Source organism: Photinus pyralis, unplaced genomic scaffold (assembly GCF_008802855.1).
Source record: "Photinus pyralis isolate 1611_PpyrPB1 unplaced genomic scaffold, Ppyr1.3 Ppyr1.4_LG1, whole genome shotgun sequence".
Classification (NCBI taxonomy): domain Eukaryota; kingdom Metazoa; phylum Arthropoda; class Insecta; order Coleoptera; family Lampyridae; genus Photinus; species Photinus pyralis.
This window is the reverse complement of record NW_022170249.1, coordinates 20764977-20788039: the sequence shown is the minus strand read 5'-3', so window position 1 is coordinate 20788039 and position 23063 is coordinate 20764977. Positions and strand designations below refer to the sequence as shown.

Below are 23063 nucleotides of genomic sequence, written 5' to 3'. Positions count from 1 at the left end.
AATTTGGTGTACCTATACTTATACACCCACTCGGATCTTGTATAGGTATAGATACTTATAGAGATGCAAGTATACCTAGGTAGGAATTTGAAAAAATTCCCTTTTTTAATTGCCTGCATTTTTATTTTATACTTACAATTTACAGAAATTTGCGACTTATAATTGGAATTAGATCGCTTACCTATAAGAAACTTATTAATTTGGATCTTCGCTTCTTTCTGCACATACAAAACTAATCTAATTAAGTTTATATAAGTATATAACCAAATCGAACATAAAAAGCGCTATATAGGTACCTAAAGACGTATCCTGACGATTAGTGAAGTAACAAATTAAATCCTTATAAGACATTCGACTAATATAATTTGAGAGTAATTGCCCGTTACAGAGTTTTAATTAAATTTTTTATCGGCCTGGGCGGTATTTTTATTTGGGTTCATTAAGAAACTCTATTAAAATAAATATTTAAAAAAGTCCAATGCCCTTGATTGTATAATGTATCTACAAGTATTAAATTTCTCAATTTAAGATTTGATGTCGACAGATACCTATTATATCATACATAAATTTGACAAAGAAACGCTTCCAATGACTACTAACTAATTTGATGGTACGGTCCTCTCTTCCTTACCCTTGGGTTATTAATATCCCGGCTTTTAGTGAATCTTTATTTAATTTACATTTTTTATTAGAGGTATACCTACTTAGCTTCTCTCCAGGTGAACCGGGACTATAGGTATAGGTATGACCGAAAATTGAAAACGTTGTCCATCTATAGACGAACTTAATCTTACCATACAAGGTTCTGTCATTGATAACTTGTTAGATATGTAATAATAATTAGGAGTTTATGGGTTTATAATTTTAAATTGATTCGAAGAAATTATTAAAAATTAATTATCGAAGAGGTATACGTAAATCCTTAATGACATTTATTAATACCTACTCTTGAATAATGCGCTTATGGTCGGTATATTCCGTTTCGGAACTTTCCATTTAAAAATGCGTGTGGCATTTAAATTTTGCCCATCTTTTTTTGGAGGAAAATAAACAACTCATTCCAACAAATAGTCTGCAAACTGCATTCATGCATCTGGTACAAGCAACAAGGTAACGAAGGTCGCCTATTTTAAGGAAGTTCGACTCAAGGTTGTCAAACACTGAGCAATTAAACTAAAATTCCATCCCTCAACATTACAGAGCAATGATTACTCAAAATCGGTCATTTAAGCTAGAGCGCTAACGAGCATGATGCAAGGAAGCGTAGCACGTGGTATTTTACAACCGGCTATCATGCGTTCCCATCTCTTTAACAGAACTGACTCGTGCAACCTTATCATTAACTACATAATAAACACAAGAAACTCACTACCGGACTATCCTCCATGTCAGTATCCCTTTCATGTGGATCCATTTCCATCGCGTAGACAGGTACGGGTTCTCTGTTTTTGACGCGAATTTTGGAAACGTCTACTGCAGAATGCTCGAGCACTCCGCATGCAACACAAAGCAACGATGTAATATTTATTTTGTAGTGAAAAACTTTCGCGACACGCACATAGAGAAAACTAGAGCACAATTGAACAACTGCAACATCACATGAATTTCAGTTCTTTTTGCTAATGTTCCAACATGTGTTTCTAAACTGAAAACGGTAAGCTACGTTGGGACGTGTCTGCATGCCAACTATGTTAAAACTTGCCCTGAAAAAACGGGAACCCCTCCATTCATTTTCCCGCCAATAGAAATTTCAGGTGGAGCTTAACAGAATGGTGGGGATTATTGTTTTGTCCTGTAATGATATGTTTTTATTACAGGTGTTATCCAATCACACATGTGATTGCCATACATTGTAAGATTTGTTCACATCGATTTACGTTTGTTTATGTTGATTTTTTACTTACACAATGTTTGCGCAGTTTTGCAATGCAATTTTATTTCAATTAATTTCGTTTGTTACATTCTTGAAATATTTGGGTATCTAGCTAATTAAACAACTTTAAAAACAAATATTGACATTTGGTGGACTCTCTTGAAAGCTTCATGGTTTTCTATTCTTTCGTTTTAACTTATAATCATTAGATAGGGATGGACTTTTACGTACTGTACAACGTATAATTACCTAGTATAATTTAGCAGGTAATTTTGTAATTGTTTGAAAATTTACCACTTTCGTATACAGTTGTTAGTCACACTACCTGCATCTGAGTAAGAGTTGTAGTTCGTTCAAACAATAGGCACCGGTAAGGCATTTTCCTCCCTGTTATGCATAAATAGGTATTAGTACTTACGGCATGACAGACATAACGTAGAGTATTTTAGTGACTCTAAATTTATGTGCGTGTGTCATTATCATTTAATATTGGAATTATATTTTATTGTTTGGTTTCGTTGCAAAATGCCAGTTTGCCAAATATACCTCCTAATACAAAACTGTTCGAAGAAGTTCATCTTCATATAGCTATCCACAGATCAGGTTCTATACACATAAAAAAACCCATAGGTTGTCATTGAAATAGTTCCGCGAAAAAAATTAATACAAAAGACCTCGTCAAATTTTCTGAAATAAACACTTCTAATTTTGACTTACAGTAAAATCTTAGGCATATAATGAACTTGTGTAGGGTGATCCGGGACTGTAACCAAAAAATGTTCTCAACTAATAGGTATTTCTTATGGAAACGTTAAAGAAAACGCGTGAAATATTAGGTATAGATAGGTAAATAACATGAACCTAATCATATGTTTTTGTAAAACGCAAAACTTCATTATAAACAGTTTCAGTGGCTTTAAAGGGCTATCCGACACTTCAAACCGAACTTTAAAATTGTACCAAAAATACTAAATCGGTATAACAAAATAAGGAGTTGCACGTTGCACAGAACTCAAAATTTGCGTAAAATTGGAAATAGGTAATTCATGTTCTTCTTACAACCTATACCTAGGTAAGTATGTGGCATCTTATAGTTATATGAGGAGTCTTTTTACCTTAATTATAATTTTAGAATTCGTTTTTACTTTTGAATGTATAAGGTTTACCACCAAATTCCGTTACGGGGTTTCAGAACTAAGTATTCAGTTTCCGCAGAATGACCAGAATTGGAATCCGCTATATAGGTATACACAGGATCAACATCTATACTTATAGTTTTATTATACTTACTATTATAGGTACTACTGTTATAGGGTCCAGCCAAAACCATCATAACGAAAAAATTCTAACCATCAGAAACAGTCCCGAATGTTCCTTTAGCACTTGAAATACGAAAAAAAGTTTTATTATCCTACCTAATTCGTCACAAATCTTCATTTGAAAAGGTTTTAGCACTGTTGGCGGGCTGTCCAGAATTTTGTTCGCACCCCCAAGTAGGGGTGCGCCCTTTCAAGGTAGGAATTTTGAAAATTTTTTTTCAAAATCGGATGGGGCATACCCGACAACCAACTCAAAGACGTGCCACCCAGCTTGGTAACTCTTATGGTTGCCGAGAAAAAAATTAAAGAAGAAATCCAAATTTCAATACTTCTTTAGCTCCCAAACGAATTAAACACGTTGAACCCTCGGTTTATTTGGAAAAAGTGCTTGTCTTGATCCCCTCTATCATACAATCTTTTTTACATGCGGTCATGTAACACCCTGTATAAAGTTTGCCATAAAACTCCATTAAGGAAAGTTTGAGAAATGATGAGGGGCTGCACAGAACTCTGGACAGAATTCAAATTACTGTTCCCACACAAATTTGTATTTCTCTAACTAAACCAACCTCCATAATTTTTATATTAGACGATAACATTCAAAACTTTATCGGAAAAATGACAAGAAATGTCCCAAGTACTTCGTTGGAATTTGGAATAAAAAACCTCTTAAAAATAAACAAGTAAAAAAAGGGATGCTTTGTTTTTCAAACTGAGAGACTACCAGAGCCTTCCCAATTTTTTTATACATAGTTTAACCCTAAAACAATCTTTTCCAAGAATTGTCCCGATGATTCTTGCAAATCGACGGACTGTAGAATTTTTTTTCGGAATTCGAAGAATTTTCCTTGTTGACAAATGGAATAACTCCCGCAATATAACAAAGAATATAACTCTATAATAGGCGAATGGAAAGCTCTCGGAAAGAAAGACGTACTTTAAAAAAAATACGACCAAATCCGATTGATAGTTCACGAGAAATCAGCTTTTGACTATGAAGCCAGTTTTCGAAACAACCAAAAATGCTTTTGCAAATCGGGTCGCACCGATCGATTCTTTAAAGCGTGAACTTTTTTATGCTTCTATTTCACCAAAATGAATGATTTTTATTAATTCGAGTGCCAAGGCCCGATTACACAGTTAAATTTCTTGTTATAGGTACCTTGGAAGCTCTTCCATTTGTTAGTTAACTAAAAAAATTCCACAGTGCGTTGATTTACAAAAATTATCGTAAGTAATTGCACAAGTGCATCAAAATTACCGATAATTTTTTTGAAAGCATGTTGACTAAAAACTGCATGAGTTTATTTTCATATTTTGGCTCTTTTAACAAAATATGAAAATGACCGAATGCAGTTTTTTCCTGACAACATGCTTGAATAAAAAATTATCAGGTGCCAGTTGCCATGGATATATGGACAGTGCAATTATCGCAGGGCTCTTTCGCTTTCTACAGGGCAATTACCTACCGCTGTAATTGAGCGATAATTGCACACCTCATATGGGATTTATTACATATGAGGGAAATATTCGGGATAATTATTGAAAAAGATTATTTTAGGGTTAAACTATGTATAAACAAATTGGGAACGCTTTTGTAGTTCCCCAGTTTGAAAAACAAAGCAACCCTTTTTATACTTGTCATATTTAATTAATCAATTACTATGAAACCTACGGTGATCGGGTTTGTCATATTGTCTTGTTATCGAAAGAAGTTACTAAATACGGATTTTTAAAAAAATCGGATGAATTTTACTTGGTAATAACAAACTGTTAATTTTCGAGATTACTTTTTTACATGTTTCCATAAAAAACAATAACAGTTGAAAATTAGCGTTCCAGACCAACTGTATAAAATTTTATTCTAGACAAGTTCATTTCTATTCATTCTTTCCCTCAGAGTAATAGTTAACGAGATATTCGAATTTAAATGCGAAAAAACACGACATTTACTCTTTTTTACTTCGTTTTTTGTTAATAACAATATGTTCCGGCCACTTCCGGTCAAGGGGACTATGATTTTCGGATTCAGCGGATTCTTTTTACATGGGATACGCTTGGTTTCATTGAGTGAAATGACAACATCCAGCCCAAACCGTAATTTGACTGGACTAGGTATACGGACAGTTTTAAACCTGTGAGAAGCTGTCCAGAATGTAAGTCAAAACACCAACCCTTTCTTTAGTGCGAAAAGCAAAAATCTTTCTTATAGTTTTCTTTATAAGTCGCCAGTCAAAACTTTATTACTTAAAGAAAGTTTCAAACCTCTTGAGGAGCTATCTGGAACTCTAGTCAGAAGCAAAATCTGCACCATGAGGTTTTCCATTAAACGCTTTTACTTTGGGCTTTGCGAAATCATACTTTTCTTGGAAAGTGTTAAGAGTTCTGGATGGACTCTCATCAGTTTGAAAACTTTCCGTAGTAAAGTTTTAGGGCAAACTTAAAAAAGGAATATTCTTCACCGTTTGTGGTAGATTTTTTTAGTTATGGTTGGGGTTCCCGGTATCCCCTTAAGGGTACTGGAAATTTCTCTAAGAAAGTTTTTGATGGCTTCTAAGAAGATGGACTTTTGCTACTAAAAAATACAAAACAGATTTTCTTGTGCATTGTTGGAATTTTTAGTAGATTTCTCAATTTCGGAACAATTCTACAACTTTCTCTACTTAATGAAAATTTGTAGTAAACCTCATAATAAACAAGGAATTGGGCACAACTCTTGTGCAGATAAAGCGTATTTTATATAAATCGAAATCGCTTAGTAAATAGTTATAAAAGTAGCATATGCTATATATGGGCACTAAATTTGCACCTTAGGAAATTGTCTATATCAAAATAATTCCATGCGATTTTTAAAGTGAAGCTTTCAATAGGGCTACCTTTGGTTTTACTTAAAAAAACCTTATATCTATGGAGTGTTTATTAGGAATCTGGATCGCACGAACATATTGTGATAAAATCATTTACTTTGTGAAACCTATGGAAAATAAAAGAATAAAAATACAAATGTATTCTGCTCTGTGTATAGATAATTTTCTATTTGACCCTTATTTAAGAAACTATCAAGAAACAATTGCTATTGTGTGCTGGTAAACCAAAATACAAATACATTTGTCATCTAAACATGGTCAAATTAAATATGAAGAAAACTAACACAACTCACAGGTGGGTGAATTTTTTATTATCTATGTAAGTACTAAACTAAAACACAAACTGCACCATTATAGACAACGCGCGACAAAGTCATTTCCGGTTGACGAATTTTGACCAAAATTTAATCAATAATTAGTCCCTTGACCATTGTCTACTTATTGCTAAAAACAGAATTGGAAAATTCGAAACCGTTAATGAGTTATCGTGTCCACAGACGGACGGATGGACAAACAGAAAGTCCAAAATCATGTAATTGCTTTCTTTCGCTTGTTAATAATGATGCATAAAGGATGCACAAACTTATTTCTTTCTCTAATGGGCTAAAAGTTATGCAGAATTTTATGCTAGGTGACAGTTTCTTCTAGGACTACAAATACCGAAGTTATGAGCAAACAAATGGGCTCGTGTTCATTCAAAGATATCAAAAAATAATTTTAACAAACCCTTAGTGATTTGTCTCATTTTTCTGATGGTTCTAAAATAACATGTTTATGACTTGTGGGTTAGAGTAAATTAATCAACTTTCTTATTTCTTACGATCCCCATATTGGATTTACATGTGACTTTGAAATTTGGGGTGCATATAGGGTGGTGGTATGGGGAATCGAAAGCGTCCTATTTTGGTTTTGGTCCGTAACCATCTTCATGGTTGTTGAAGGTGTCAAAAGTTTAAAAGAGCCATAACGGCTTACAATTTTTGTAAATTTTTTTCGCATACACTCATCAAAATGGCTTAAAAAACTCTACAAAAAAGTTCATTACAATTTTTTGTGAGTTTCTTTGTTTTTGAGAAGTTTTGACTTGAAAAGTTAAACTATTTATTGTATTTTTCTAAATTTGCATTTTTCTCTAAAAGTAAGCATCACAGTGAAAAATGCTAATTACAAAAAATATGTGTCTTGATGAGGTCTACAAAAAAGGCTTCTACACTTTTTGCGTCTGGTTCAAAATAACAGTGCTAGAGGGCATTTTGTAAATGTTTAACTATGACCAAAAATAATTACAATGACTCTATTAAAAGTAGTCGGAAAGTCAAGTCAGGAGTTTACCTGACAACGAGTTAGTAATAAAACCTGGCACAATTTTTGTAGGATATACACATAAAAATAAGGTCTTTCGATAACTTATTAAATAAAATTAATTCAGGATGAAAAGGGGTACCTAAGAGAATATCGGAATATTAGGGCCGTATAAAAAAATTGATGATGGTTCGCAAAGACGAAATGTTGGATAAAAAATTTAACCATTGCACTTTAAAGAGCATTAAAAGTTGCGGTGATTATACTACCTTTTCCCTAAGTAGAAAAATCATTTACCTATGTACGAGGCCTGCTGATGATGAACTCAGAGCTGCTGTTAGTGGCACTCTATTTTGCAAAGTTCTATAACAAAAGAGTTTTTAAAAATATTTGTTTATTGCAGAAACGGCGGAATAAGTTTTGTGAAAAAATGAGTTTTGTTTTGCCTTATAAATTCCTTTTTTTTCATATCTAGGTAGATTGCATAAAAATGTCCCCTCATAATTTATGTCGTCTATATTACTATAGGTACTAAAGGTTGTAAATTATTTATGACTTTACATCATATTTTAGGTACAACATTCTGAAAAAGACCGAATGAACCAACAGATCTAATTATTAAGTATGTGAAGTTAGCAACGAACGATGGCCAGCAACGCGTGACGTCATAACCAGGATGCGTGTAACGAAACTTGACCCCCTAGAATACATGGGGAAAAAAGAAAATCGCTCGTGACGGGAAAACTATCACCTTTGACTACTATCGGAAAATTGTTTTGTGTTTTTAATACACGGAACAATTTAAATATAAAATTTAATGTAATTATCTCAACAAATAAAAAAGTTATAGAGCGTTGAAGTTGACCAATTGCCCTATACATTTATATAGGAGAAAGGTCGATTCGTTGTTGGTCTATTAATCAAAAAGTATCGCCTTTGTCTAGTAGCGGTAAACTGTTTTCAATTTGTAATGTATTGAACTAATAAAATATAAAATTTCATCAAGTTATCTTAAAAAATAAAAAAGTTACAGAGCGTTAAAGTCGCTTTATACATTTATATAGAAAACGGTCAATTCGTTGCTGGTCTATTACTCAAAAAGTATCGTTTTTGTCTAGTAGCGGTAAACTGTTTTCATTTTGTAATATATTGAACTAATAAAATATAAAATTGCATCAAGTTATCTTAAAAAATAACTACAGTTTATACGACAAACAAAATATGACGGTTTTGTGAACATCTCCACGTTGTGCTGAAATATGAGTTCTTTTAAACCATTAATAAACCCATGCCGATTTCAAAAACAGCAGCACAGCTAAATAATAACTTAAAAGTCACTGCATAGCTTGTTGCAGTTTTGTTATTATATCTAATACAACCACAACCATATTCTACCAATAAACAACAATTAAAATAAGTAAACAATAAAACATTAAATATCGTAGTCTGAAGAGTTCCCCGTCTAATTCCGTCTTTTCTTGTGAAGTTTTAATTTTATGTATGTACTATATCTATCTAATAGCATAAAATTTAACAATTCGTGAGCAATAAAACGTAAAAATGTTATGAANAACCAAATTTTGAAATTGGCGTTTGATTTTCCTTTATCCCAAGTGCCTATGTATCAAATTTCGTTTAAATTCTTCCATAAATAAAAAAGTTGGCACTGCGCATGCGCAAAACCAAATTTTGAAATTGGCGTTTGATTTTCCTTTATCCCAAGTGCCTATGTATCAAATTTCAGTTAAATTCTTCCATAAATAAAAAAGTTGGCACTGCGCATGCGCAAAACCAAATTTTGAAATTGGCGTTTGATTTTCCTTTATTCCAAGTGCCCATGTATCAAATTTCGTTTAAATTCTTCCATAAATAAAAAAGTTGGCACTGCGCATGCGCAAAACCAAATTTTGAAATTGGCGTTTGTTTTTCCTTTATCCCAAGTGCCTATGTATCAAATTTCGTTTAAATTCTTCCATAAATAAAAAAGTTGGCACTGCGCATGCGCAAAACCAAATTTTTAAATTGGCGTTTGATTTTCCTTTATCCCAAGTGCCTATGTATCAAATTTCGTTTAAATTCTTCCATAAATAAAAAAGTTGGCACTGCGCATGCGCAAAACCAAATTTTTGACACTTGCGTTTGATTTTCCTTTATCCCAAGTGCCTATGTATCAAATTTCGTTTAAATTCTTCCATAAATAAAAAAGTTGGCACTGCGCATGCGCAAAACCAAATTTTGAAATTGGCGTTTGATTTTCCTTTATCCCAAGTGCCTATGTATCAAATTTCGTTTAAATTCTTCCATAAATAAAAAAGTTGGCACTGCGCATGCGCAAAACCAAATTTTGAAATTGGCGTTTGATTTTCCTTTATCCCAAGTGCCTATGTATCAAATTTCGTTTAAATTCTTCCATAAATAAAAAAGTTGGCACTGCGCATGCGCAAAACCAAATTTTGAAATTGGCGTTTGATTTTCTTTTATTCGAAGTGCTTATGTATCAAATTTCGTTTAAATTCTTCCATAAATAAAAAAGTTGGCACTGCGCATGCGCAAAACCAAATTTTGAAATTGGCGTTTGATTTTCCTTTATCCCAAGTGCCTATGTATCAAATTTCGTTTAAATTCTTCCATAAATAAAAAAGTTGGCACTGCGCATGCGCAAAACCAAATTTTGAAATTGGCGTTTGATTTTCCTTTATTCCAAGTGCCTATGTATCAAATTTCATTCAAATACTTTTATAAGTAAAAAAGTTTGCAATTCGGTTTATAAATGGTCGAGATGCGAAAAGGGCACTGTGAATTTTGAATCGATTCGATCCAAATTTTGGCATTGCGTATTATATGGCTAAATCTATGCCCATATTGAATTTCATGCAATTCAGTTCATAACTAACGGAGATGTAAAAGCGATCGAACATTTCTAAACAAAGTTATCGTTCACACGGACAGATAGATGGACAGACAGACAAAGGAACAGACGGAGAGACCAACCGGCAGGCGACAGATAGCAATGCAAAATTATAAACGATCTCTAGGATCGTTAATAAACGGCAAAAGTGTAAAATTATGGAACATGTAAAAAACGGTTTTTTGTTTTTTTTACAATAACTTTTTTTGTAAGCGGTACAGAAAAAATTCCTTCCTTGGTACAAGACTCGACACCATAACGAACCAAATAGCGAAAAAAGTAGAACAATAGCTCTTAAGATAAAAAACTAGTAGCGTCGCAAAGTTAGCGGACGGACGGACGGACGGACGGACGGACGGACAAAGTGGCCACAATAGCGCATTTTTTTTTATTTTTGTGGAAATGCGCTAAAAATAAGTTGTACTGTACCTACGCCATTTTGCCATCGAATCAAAAACTACGTTAGTCCAATTTGAACCGACATCATATCTAGCGGGTAGGTATAATGTAGGTAATTTGGGGTTACTGAAAAATCCGTACTTTACTATCTTAACCGGCGGCAGGCGTACATTTTGTTTGGCATTCTAATGTAATAATAACGATATTCGGTTATTAGAGTCTTATTGTTTGATAACATTTTTGTCACTCATACAATAGATTGATTTAATTCTCCCATTTTGTAAAGCATTCCTGTGTATTAGCTATTCAGTAATTGTGCTTCTTATCTGAATATACAGGTAAATCTGGTCATTAAATATAACAATGCGCGTTATTGTATAAATTTCCCCATTATGCTAATAAGGCGGTCCATAGAAATAAAGGGTTAACAGAGTCATGCTAATTGCTCTTACGAAAAGAATTTATTTAAATATATCTAACAGTCAATTTTATGTAACGCGTATATTACAAAAAAATTTACCTTAGAAATACAAACCCTAAAGCGAATGGTTAAAAATTAAAATTGGGCTGAGTCAAAAGTCAATTTTTTTAATTAGGTTTTTTATATGAAAGCCATCAACTGTATGAGATGTTGCGAGTTAATGATCGTTATGTGTATTTATTTATAAAGCGCAGTACAGAGTGTTTCGTAACTCGTATACTTATAAAGTGGAGGATATCAAGAGCCATTAGCACCGTCTTCTTCATCTATTAATCATGGGATACTGACCCAGGTCCGCCTCTGTTATAAATGATGTGTAATTTACAAAAGATTACACGCTTTATAACGAATATATACTACATATTAAATCACTCACTAATCGCTTTTCCTTTCTTTATTCGATCGTATTAAAATTGTTAAAGGGGGTACGAGGCGCATAAAATCGAAAATAGCTAATTTTGTTAATGGGCGCCTATTCTGTATGATGAAGACAGAGCGTTACTATGAGAGTTCAAATGTTGTGTTAGCTATAATTTCTGTATTAGTTAGGGTTACAATATTAGTTTCTCTATTTATAAACTTAATTCTATAGTAGGTTTTATTAGGTATATGAAATGTAAATGATTTTTATTTAAAAAACTTATGTATAGACGAAGTTAGTGGTAGAAACATCAAACTACTATAACCACAGTAAGATAATAAACAGACGATTCAAAAACGTTACGGATAATCTGAATTCATGATTGCTTTAAGAGTTTTGAATTTCGCTGGAGGTTAGATCAAAAATCTTAATCTCGATTAGGATAAAATTTTAGCTGAATTTTCTTTAATCCAATGTAAGTATAAAAACAAACCATGGTATATACAAGACATCACATCTCTATACTCATAGTCTACAGAAAACTATATTTTTCCATATCTCGCTGCTGATATAAAAAATACCGTGCTTCCCAATTAAAGGAGTCAATTTATTTACAATTCCGGTTTTAAGTTCTAGAAAAATCCACGGCCACGTCAATTATTGCAACTTTCGCGTTTTTTTGCGACGTCGGCATTATTTTTTTTTTAATGGAACTTCCTCTAAATTATTGTAATTTTCAATTCTGCGATGCATTCTGAATACTTTTTGTGTAACATTTTATGCGGTTTTCCACAGATGATGGAAAGTCACATAAACCTTAGGTTTCAAATGCAACCCCATGGGGCTACATCCAGTGAACTTGGCGACCTCTCTTCGGAAAAGTGGCGCTAAAAAATTGCGGTTGCAAAGTGAGAGGTATCACCAGGGGCGGACTGGGTATAACTTACGGGCCAGGTGGAATTGCATAGGTTACGGGCCAATAAAGTATTCGTATAAAGTATTTTGCTCGTGCATTTTTTTCAATATCTTTTATGGTAAAGGAATTTATGATCTGAAGGGCCTTAGATGCTACATCCTCTACATTTAGAAGAATAAAATACAAGTACCTATTGAAGGGGGAATGTGGATTTATTAACAATAATAGAACTCTCATTAGTCAATTGTCATTAGTCCAATTTGTGATAAATTCCATTATTCCAAATAAAGAGACAAGGGAAAATATAAGTAATGGAATGGAATAGGTCAAATTTCTTTTCAATGTAAACCTGTAAGTCTTTGAGTGCAAACATTTCTGTTTTAAACTCGTAATTTTACTATATCAACTCAACTCAATTTGGAGCTTTCCATTTTTATTTGCAACGCAATGTTAAGACTATCCTGAATATGGATGGACACCCTGTAGCTATGGCACTGGTGACTGGAACATAAGTATTTCCAGTTCAGACTAGGAATTTCCTAGTTACACTCAGAATCCTGGCCTCAATTTCAATTTGATTTGCAACATACGTTAAGAGGACAACTAAGAAATTCTGGAGTTTTCATTACATATTATTAAAGTATACACTTTTTTGGATTTAGAATTAAGAAAAATAGTTGTGTTAATTATTTTTATAATTTTATGAGTTCATGATCGTGTTGTCATATTAAAAAAAGATTCATTCGTAGACGCACGGCACGGTAAAAAAAGGAAGGTTATACACTGCCTTTTTTTGAGCCCAAAAAAAAAATTGTCTCAGATGGACCCGAAAAACAATTTTCTTATAGAATGTAGCCTGTAGAATCCATAATTTCAAACAGTTCCAGGATTGGGCTACTAGTTCAAAAGTTACAGCCCTTTGAATTTTCTTTCGAAATTGGTTTCTAGTCTATAACTTTGATTGAGAAGTCTGATCGAAAAAGTACGAATTGTTTTGGATTCTACGCACCAAAATTAATAAGAAAAAGTGTTTTCCCGAGAAATTTTTGTGTAGTCGATTTTTGGTAAAAAAGGAAGGTTATACACTGCCTTCTTTTGAGCCCCGAAAAAAAAATTGTCACAGATCGACCCGGAAAAACAATTTTCTTATAGAATGTGGCCTGTAGAATCCATAATTTCAAACAGTTCCAAGATTGGGCTACTAGTTCAAAAGTTAAAGCCCTTTGAATTTTCTTTCGAAATTGGTTTCTAGTCTATAACTTTTGATTGAGAAGTCTGATCGAAAAAGTACGAATTGTTTTGGATTCTACGCACCAAAATTAATCAGAAAAAGTGTTTTCCCGAGAAATTTTGGTGTAGTCGATTTTTAGTAAAAAAGGAAGGTTATACACTGCCTTTTTTTGAGCCCTGAAAAAAAAATTGTCTCAGATCGACCCGGAAAAACATTTTTCTTATAGAATGTGGCATGTAGAATCCTATATTTCAAACAGTTCAAGATTGGACTACTAGTTCAAAAGTTACAGCCCTTTGAATTTTCTTTCGAAATTGGTTTCTAGTCTATAACTTTTGATTGAGAAGTCTAATCGAAAAAGTACGAATTGTTTTAGATTCTACGCACCAAAATTAATAAGAAAAAGTGTTTTCCCGAGAAATTTTGGTGTAGTCGATTTTTGGTAAAAAAGGAAGGTTATTACACTGCCTTTTTTTGAGCACCGAAAAAAAAATTGTCTCAGATCGACCCGGAAAAAAATTTTCTTATAGAATGTCTATTCTATTCTATCAGGGGAGCCTTTACAGGCAGCACTTAGGCTCATCAACGGCCCATTGTGCTAACCCCCTCTCTAAACAACCAAAGCTTAGAGCCCGTTCCCTTCAATGAAGGATAAGACCCTATTTAGCCTTAGTTTCCTCACCTCCCTCGGTTCCAAGTAACTGTCACCGAGGAGTTTATGTCTGTCCCTGATCAGAGCGTCACAGTAACAGACTACATGCTCGGTAGTTTCCTCTACCTCACCACAAAACCTGCACGCAGGGTCTTCCACAAGCCCAATATTGTGCAGGTGATAGTTGACCATCCAGTGTCCCGTGAAGACACCGACGATCTTCCTAATCTGACTTCTGTTTAGGTTTAGAAGCTTAGAAGACTCAGATTTGCCAAGAGGCCCTGTTAAAAAGGTCTTGGACTGTCTGAGTCCAGCTGCCTGTTGCCATTGAGCCTGGAATTGACTGATCGCCCAGTTCTTAATCCTGACCCTGACAACTGAGGGAGCAATTCCAAGGGTGGGCTCAGGCCCGACAAGGACCCCACTACTGCCTTCGCGAGCCAACTCGTCCGCCCTTTCGTTGCCCCCTATTCCAGAGTGCCCCGGCACCCATATCAAGCTTACCCTATTAGACTCACCTAATCTATCTAGGGTTCGCCTACAGTCAAGCATCGTATTCGAGCGGACCCTGTCAGCTGACAGAGCCTTTAACGCCGCCTGACTATCACTACATATGTATATATGCTGGTTACGATAACCTCTACGGAGGTTTTCTTGCGCACAGGTCGTGATGGCTAGCACCTCTGCCTGAAACACAGTACTGTGCTGGCCAAGGGAGAGGCTGATGCCTACTCTCGGCCGGTCACCGTGTATACCCATGCCCGTTCCCTTTTCCGTTAGGGACCCATCGGTAAACCACACGAGCCCCTCAGGTTCGAGGAACGGACGATCTGGGTTCAGCCACTGCTCCCTGTTCGGGAGAATGACTTTATACCTCTTCGGTTCAAGTAGGGTAGCTCGAATCACGTCCCTTCTTGCGAGGAAGGGGTCGGACCTAAGAGTTTCCTCCCAGATCCGCCCGTGTCCGAGACTGCCTCTATCCTTCCACTCACCCCAATCATTTAGTCTTATGGAAGCCCTCCGGGCCTCGGCCTCTACCGATAAGTGTAGAGGTTCAAGTCCCAGAAGAGCCTCCACAGCCAACGTTGGCGTGGTTTTCATGGCTCCAGTGATTCCCAAACAAGCGAGTCGCTGTACCTTACTCAGCTGCTTCTTGTATGTTACCCTGCGCGTTGCAGGCCACCATACAAGTGCGCCGTACAATATTATCGGCCTTATCACCGAAGTGTAAAGCCAATATACTAGTCGAGGATTTAATCCCCATGTGCAGCCGAAAGCTCTCCTGCATGCCCATAGACATGCAGTGGCCTTCTTGCTAATTCGCTCAATGTGCCCTTTCCAGGACAGACGGGAGTCTATAGTGACCCCCAAATATTTAACTGACCTGGTCAGACACAATTGGCGTCCTCGAAAGATGAGACCATCAAGGTCCACATTCCGTCTCCTCGTAAATGGAACAATTTCGGTCTTTTCCGGGTTGACAGAGAGACCGTGGCTACTGCACCATCTATCCACCTGTCCAAGAGTCCTCTGCATGAGCTCTTTTACGGTGCTCGGAAACTTCCCCACAATGACAATTGCGAGGTCGTCTGCGTATCCCTGTGTATACGCTCCATCCTCGTTTAGTGTACGAAGGAGCCCGTCTATCACCAGGCACCACAGTAGTGGAGACAGTACTCCACCCTGCGGACATCCTCTAGTGACCGATGAGCTCATCTCCGTAGTTCCGATCGAGGTTATGATGACCCTGCCTCCAAGCATGGCCCGGATCCATCTTACGATTGACCCGTCAATGCCAAAGCTTTCAGCAGCCTCACTAATGGAATCGAACGTGGTGTTGTTAAACGCACCTTCGATGTCCAAAAAGGCTCCCAGAGCTACCCCTCCAGCAGACATTCCCCTCTCCAGTCTACACACGAGACTGTGAAGAGCCGTCTCCGTGGACATGCCAGCTCTGTAAGCGTGTTGAAACGGGTGTAGTGGTCTAAGGACCAGCGCCCCGTTTCTTATGTATGCATCCACCAGTTTTTCTACCGCTTTTAAAAGAAACGATGATAGACTGATGGGCCTATAATCCTTTGCTGTGTCGTACTTAGTACGACCCGGCTTAGGTAAATACACAACTCTGACCCTTCTCCAGCTTATGGGGATGTACCCCAAAGCCACAGAGGCCCTAAAGAGGTGCAACAAGTGCAGAAGTAATGGTTCCAGGCCCTTTTGCAAAAGAGCCGGAAATATCCCATCAGGTCCTGCGCTCTTAAATGGGCTAAACGTATTGATAGCCCATCTCAAGGATCCCTCGGTAACAACCCCGGCAGCTACTCTCCAGTCGATCGGCCTTGCACCGACCCGGGTAGCACCTTCTGGCGGTTCCGAAGTTACATAGTCTCCAGAGCCTGGAAAGTGTGTTTCCAGGAGACATGTGAGGGCCTCACCCGCGTTAGATGTAAATCTGCCGCATGGAAGCCTCAGCGTCCTCACTTTTTGCCCTGGATCTTTCAAAAGGATCTTACGAAGTTTTTGAACTTCGGGAAGCCCTTCCATGTTGCCACAGAAAGTCCTCCACGATCCCCGTTTAGACCGTCGAATGTGGTCTTTATACCTCTTATAGAATGTGGCCTGTAGAATCCATAATTTTAAACAGTTCCAGGATTGGGCTACTAGTTCAAAAGGTACAGCCCTTTGAATTTTCTTTCGAAATTGGTTTCTAGTCTATAACTTTTGATTGAGAAGTCTAATCGAAAAAGTCGTCCGTAGATCGTAATTACGAGAGGGGAGCGGGGGAGGGGACAATTCTTTTGTCAATTTTGATCGCGATTCGGGATCGTTGTTTAACCCTAATAACCGAAAATTACGGTTCGCCGTGAGTTTTGAGGCACAAAACGTGGGGGCTAGCGCAAAAGTGAGCACAAAACGAGCACAACTCAGATGCAACTTTGGTAGCTATTAGAAACCCTCGTTTTTAGCATAAATTTGTAACCCATAAATGAGAAATTCCATATCAAGGTAAATTTTGACGCAAAAAAACCTGAAACATGGCGCACAAACTAGTAGAAAACGAGCATAACTCCCCGTGTATTGTAGATTTGGTATGCAGATTAAAATTTTCGTATCTCCGTTAATATTGACGCACAAGGCACCAAGCCTTTGCACATTCTTTAAAATTCAACAGCGTTTATCTAAAAAAACAGTGAAAGGTAACAAGTAGGTACCTATTGACGCCCAAAACGTGGGAGTTGGCGCAAAAGGTCGCGCAAAATAACTCAGATGCAACTTTGGTAGCTACTGGAAACCATCGTCCCAGAAGGTTATACAATTCACTTGCTTCATTTGCAAAAAGCTCTATTTTTTAAAACCAACGTTCAGTTATTTTTTCTACTATTTGTGTAGTATAAATTTACATTACTTACAGGTGGTGATATTGGCAAATCTAATAAAATAATTCATATTTTCTGCAGTCAAGGTTAATAATGAATAATGAAGTATTTATAAATCTAATAATACACTCCCATTATTAGAAGATAACACTGACAAAAGGTAACATAAATGATTTGAAATTACTTATTAATTACCCGTATGTTTATTATGTGGTAAGTCTTGGAAATATTTCAACAGAGAGGTGAGAATCTCTAATGAAACTACACCTTAAATTAAATCAATAGCACAACCCATCCGCTGGGTCGTGATAACATTGTCAATATTTACCCAGGTTTAGGTCGAATATTAATTTCGTTTCGTTTTTTTAACTTTGTTAATTAAGAAAATGCCGATACGCGTGTATAAATTGTATGGCCTTTGTGATTATTTTATTGTTTTTACATATCACGAACGATGACAACAACTCATAATGAATTATTAATCATTTGCAGGGTATAAAATGCTAATTACGCGCGACACGGCAATTAAAACTTTGTAAAAAAACGTTTATAGTCACTAAATAATACAATTTAAAAATTGTCGAAGGTTATCTGTTGGTTTTATAGATAGTACAACTACAATAGTTACAAGAGAAATATGGCTGAATTCTTAAGATATCGGAATGGTCGTTTTGAGATAATGTTCCCTAAAGTGTGATCGAAACTACCCCATTAGTAAATTCTTTACTACTTTGCCAGATAGGTTTTTAATAGGTTCACCAACACAAATTCACATTCGAAAACGTTAAACTTGTCAATATTAACTTTAGACATACAGGATCGTTTAATCGTCAAATTGGAAAAATATTTAATGACGATAACATTAATTATCTTTAAATCAATATTAGACCATTGTGTTAAAAATTACTAAGAATTCAAGCGTTAGCTTAAAAAAATGAGTCAGTCACCTGCATGCCATTGCACTTTCTAGCGCATTTTCCAACATGCGCTATTGCAGTCACTTTTTCTGTCCGTCCGTCCGTACGAGACCTATATAGTTTTCAATATATTTAGTTCACTCTTGACGATTAATATGGGCATGCAGAGGCCGCGCAATATCAACTTTGTTATTTATTACATAATATATTTTATTGAAATTTTAACCACAGGATCCTCTAATAAAGGCGAACATCTCATATAGTCAAAATCAGATGTGGGCATTATGGGCATGCAACTTTTCGGGAGGTACTGATCTGTGCATGGAAAATGCGCTAAAGTTACTCGCCTTAGGGCGATAATCTTTTTACTTGAAATAATTTAGTTCATATGTGAGGAATTTTGATCGGAAGTAATTGATACCGTCTACAAAGAAAGTTTAACCAGTAAACTTCTCACTTTGTCTTAGTGAATGCAATTCTTCCCAGTTCAGTGTTAAGTATGTCTTGAAGGCTACTGTAACTTTTCCACCCACTGATCTTATTACAATCATTATTAAATATTTAGGGGTAAAGCCCTTGGGGCCATTGCCACTCGCAGCCTCACGTTCTGAGTAGAAGTAACGTTAACTTGTGGCAATCGGATAGAAGGATGAAGGGATGAACCACCACAGGAAGCAGCCTCGCAACTCGTAACGAAGAAAGGCTTAACTTACAGTAATTCTGGTAAAGGGTAGGTCTACTTGTCGAAAAATTTCTTTTGATTATTGTAATGTACCTATTATATCTATACAATTTGATTTTAATGAATTTTAAAGCAGTTCAAAAACGTTAATTATCCTGACCTAGAGGTTTATGGCAATAAAATTAATTGTTTACGGCCACTGTCATAATTGTAACTTGCTTGGTCAAAATGTTACCACTGACATACATCTGTATATGCAGTTTTGCAAAAGGAATTTGTATACAACGAGCGTTGCAAACTGTTACAATTGCTTCATGACCTATACACGCAAATCAATTACGAAATATTAGTGTGAACACCTATGTCGTAGCTACTGTAAATTTGGACATTAAATGTTGTTGTTGTACAATTATAGTAAACACGTAACTCGATGTATCATTATAGTAGCAAAAACTTGTAGTGAATATTCCAGAAATCCCGATAGACATCGAAGTGCCATTAGATTAGTCAACGATGATAAAAAACGAAAGCGGATGCGACGCAATCTTTCCGGGAACTATGGCTTGTTTATTCGAGAACATTCAACAGCGTTCGTGAAAGACCGCCGCTTGCTATATAATAAGTGAACTGAATCGTGTGTTGGGAGTTAGTGATTAATAATAATTAGTTTCACTCTTGTGTTACATTATGTATGCCCAGTAGTTTCTAGAGTAATGTTTTTTCTCAATTTCTTTTGTAGATGCCATAGTGCTAAGGTAATCATACTGTAGACAAGCACTCGTGGCTACCCCAAATCATTTAGGTACCCTCGGTTGCTCCACCTTGCACAAGACAATTTTATTTATTTATTGCAAAACAGTGTCATTGATTTTGTGATTATTTCTAAAGGTTTTTGTCTTCACTCAAATAAACAGAATCAAGGAAAGAACACTAGGTTCGGAGAAGTTTTTCGAATATTATAGAGTGATTTTAATTACAGTAACTTCAATTGAAGCTTAGGCATGGCTGTTTGATCTCAAGGGTTGATAACAAATACCTTCCTAACGCCAATCAGTAATTTATCACAGCATAAATTGAATTTGTAATACGTAAATAGTCATTCCTCTGCTCAGTAACAAACAGCAGGATATAACAGATAGTAGATGTAACACTCAAATTTTAACGGGCAACCAACCATTCAGAAACGAGTATAGTTGGAAGGCGCTCTACTTTGATATCTGTTGTATTATTCATTCGCCTCCCAGAATCACAGAATGACCACTGCATTGACCACTCCTGATTACAGGAGTAGCAAAGATTTACAAGTAAGTTCCTTGACTACCACAAAAATGCGACACATCCATCGAGAGTAACAATCGCGTGTGCCTGTATCGGAAAACTACTAACACTGTGGATAACTCTTATTGAATGGTCGAGATTGCATTTAAATAGGAAACACACTGACAGGTCATCATCAAATGTTTCTCCCACTATCATACTATCCAAATGGACACATCCAAATACAGAAACGGGCACAACAACAAATCGGACTGAACGAGATGAAATATAAAAAAAAACAAGAAGAGAAAAAAAATCAATGTTTCTTCTGAGGAGATTTTCACAGCTGAAACCACCCTAGCCATCAGAGATCTTATTACTGAGGAACCGGAAAAGTACCCAACCAGATTAGATGAATTGAGAGGTCCTTTAAAATAAAATTGGTAGTAATGACAATTGACATTCCATTCGAAACCCAACCGTTGCATATACCTAGTGATCGTAACATGGGAAATTAGCACATTTCCTTTATATTATAAATTATAAAGATAATCTATAATTTGTAATTAATGTAGGGGCCATCAAAGCTTTAAAAAATAGTACAATGGCCCGTATGAATAAAAATAAGCAAATGCTTATACTTGCAAAATTCAAAGTAAATACTCGTAACTGCCCCTTCATACTGGTCTGCTTAGCAGCGCTGCATTGCGTCCTGTCCTGCTTAGAATCGCTGCTAAGTCGCCCAGTGCGAAGGAGCACTTACGAGTATTTACTTTGAATTTTGCCAGTATAAGCATTTGCTTATTTTTATTCATACGGGCCAATGATTTATATTCATTATTAAAGTATCATACATTTTATCCATTGAATGAGCTGTGTGCCTTTTAGGCAAGCTATTCAATCCAGTCAATTTTATATAACACTACACATATACCATTTTTTTCTGAATATAAATAAATTATGCCGATAGTCTATACTACTTGAATAGTTCGTAAAAGGAAAACAGGTCATAATGTGTCTACTTGTACCTAATGAAATAAATAATTATATCGAGCAGTATCCCTTCAAGAAGGACTTTTTTAATTAACCCATAACCGACTTTATATTTATCCCGCTTTCTCCAGAAATAATGATCGAAAACAGACTTGAAAAACAGTGTGCGTTTTTTTGCAATCGAACAGAGGACGGTTACATCAGATTGAAATCAAAACTCATACTACGCATAGGCCCACACAAACTTGTAATTTTACGTTTTAATGTCGAAACTTTTTTTAAGACTCAAAAAATCCGACTTGGATTATTCATCGGCGGTCGAAGATTATAGAAACATTTGCAAAGATCAAAAGTATAACACATGCGCCTTGGTACTCACCAATGGATGAAATATCAGCCCCTCGCCCATTATGGTTCTTTTGCAAAAATAATTTCTTACATATTTTGCAATTTAGGTTATCCATGACTCGATTTTCATGTCTGCGCACAATTACACACTGAACTTGCATGTACTTGGCGCGATTTCTTGCAGGTGAGATTGACGTAGTTACTCTTATCATTTCCAGACCTGTTTATTGTAGTTGGAAATTCGTCTAATCGTATTTACAAATTTTGACCGGCGTATCTACATTTTGCACATTTTACGCTCTTCAAAGAATGACGCTTGTTAGTTCATTATCCGAAACAAATTTGGCGATCTTTCAGAAAAAAGAAGTCACATAGTACTAAATCTGTAGGGTGGATGGGGTAGTTCTGAGAACTAATGGTTTGCGGTAATGGATTGAACAGGGTTGGATCTGTGTGGATCCTCCTGTGTGGAACTCACAATTAATCGTCGTACTTTTTGCCATATATTCAATTGGCGAAACTCCCTCACAGTCCCAAAAAATGGTCCCCTTCAATTTTACAGATAAAGCATGCGTTTTTACCTTTTATCGGGGTGTAGAGCCCTTATGGATCCACTGCATTGCTTCCATTTTTGTGGGAGGGTCCCATCCACGTCTTTATAAGGGTGCGCTCCACCATATGTCCGAACTCCATCACTGATAAGTACTTATCATTTTATTACAACTTTCTCAAGTATAAAAGAATAGACTTACCAAAATGTTTTAGTGATCGTCATAATTTCTGTCATGGAATTCAAAAGCGATGCATAAATAAAATAACACACATAAATACAACCCTCGAACAAGGTTTTTTTGGAAAAATTTAAATTAAAATCAAATTTGGGAACTTTTAGGGACGTAGCTCTTAAATAAATCATGTTGAACACTTGATTCATGTTGTTCTCTATACTACCATCCCATTTTTTAGGCAATATTTATATGATCGACGTTATTGAGTTATAGATACTTTCGACTTTTTAATATTTTTTTCAAAAAATCAAAAATGTATGTATTTGATTGACAACTTGTTATATTTCGTGGCTTGGGTTTCGTCAATCAATCAGAATTCGAATGCAGTAATAGTTATCGACTTTGGGTCCTTGATAATATATGATTCACATGAATGTTTTTTTCCTTCAAAA

The 23063-nt window shown here is 35.8% G+C and overlaps 1 protein-coding gene across 8 annotated transcripts in view; it reads right to left on the bottom strand.

Moving 5' to 3' along the window:
• LOC116159245 (protein dead ringer-like) overlaps window positions 1-22062 on the bottom strand; it is a 155198-nt gene extending 133136 nt beyond the window's left edge. For 5 of the 8 annotated variants that reach the window (XM_031472196.1, XM_031472193.1, XM_031472195.1 and 2 more), the window contains exon 1: window positions 1370-1684. In XM_031472196.1, coding sequence (XP_031328056.1) covers window positions 1370-1420 — 51 coding nt within the window. In that variant the 5' untranslated portion in view covers window positions 1421-1684. Of the gene's footprint in view, window positions 1-1369; window positions 1685-21914 lie in introns of those variants that run through there. The other 3 variants (XM_031472197.1, XM_031472194.1, XM_031472192.1) reach the window with 3 other exon arrangements.
• Between the last annotated feature and the right edge of the window lie 1001 nt (window positions 22063-23063).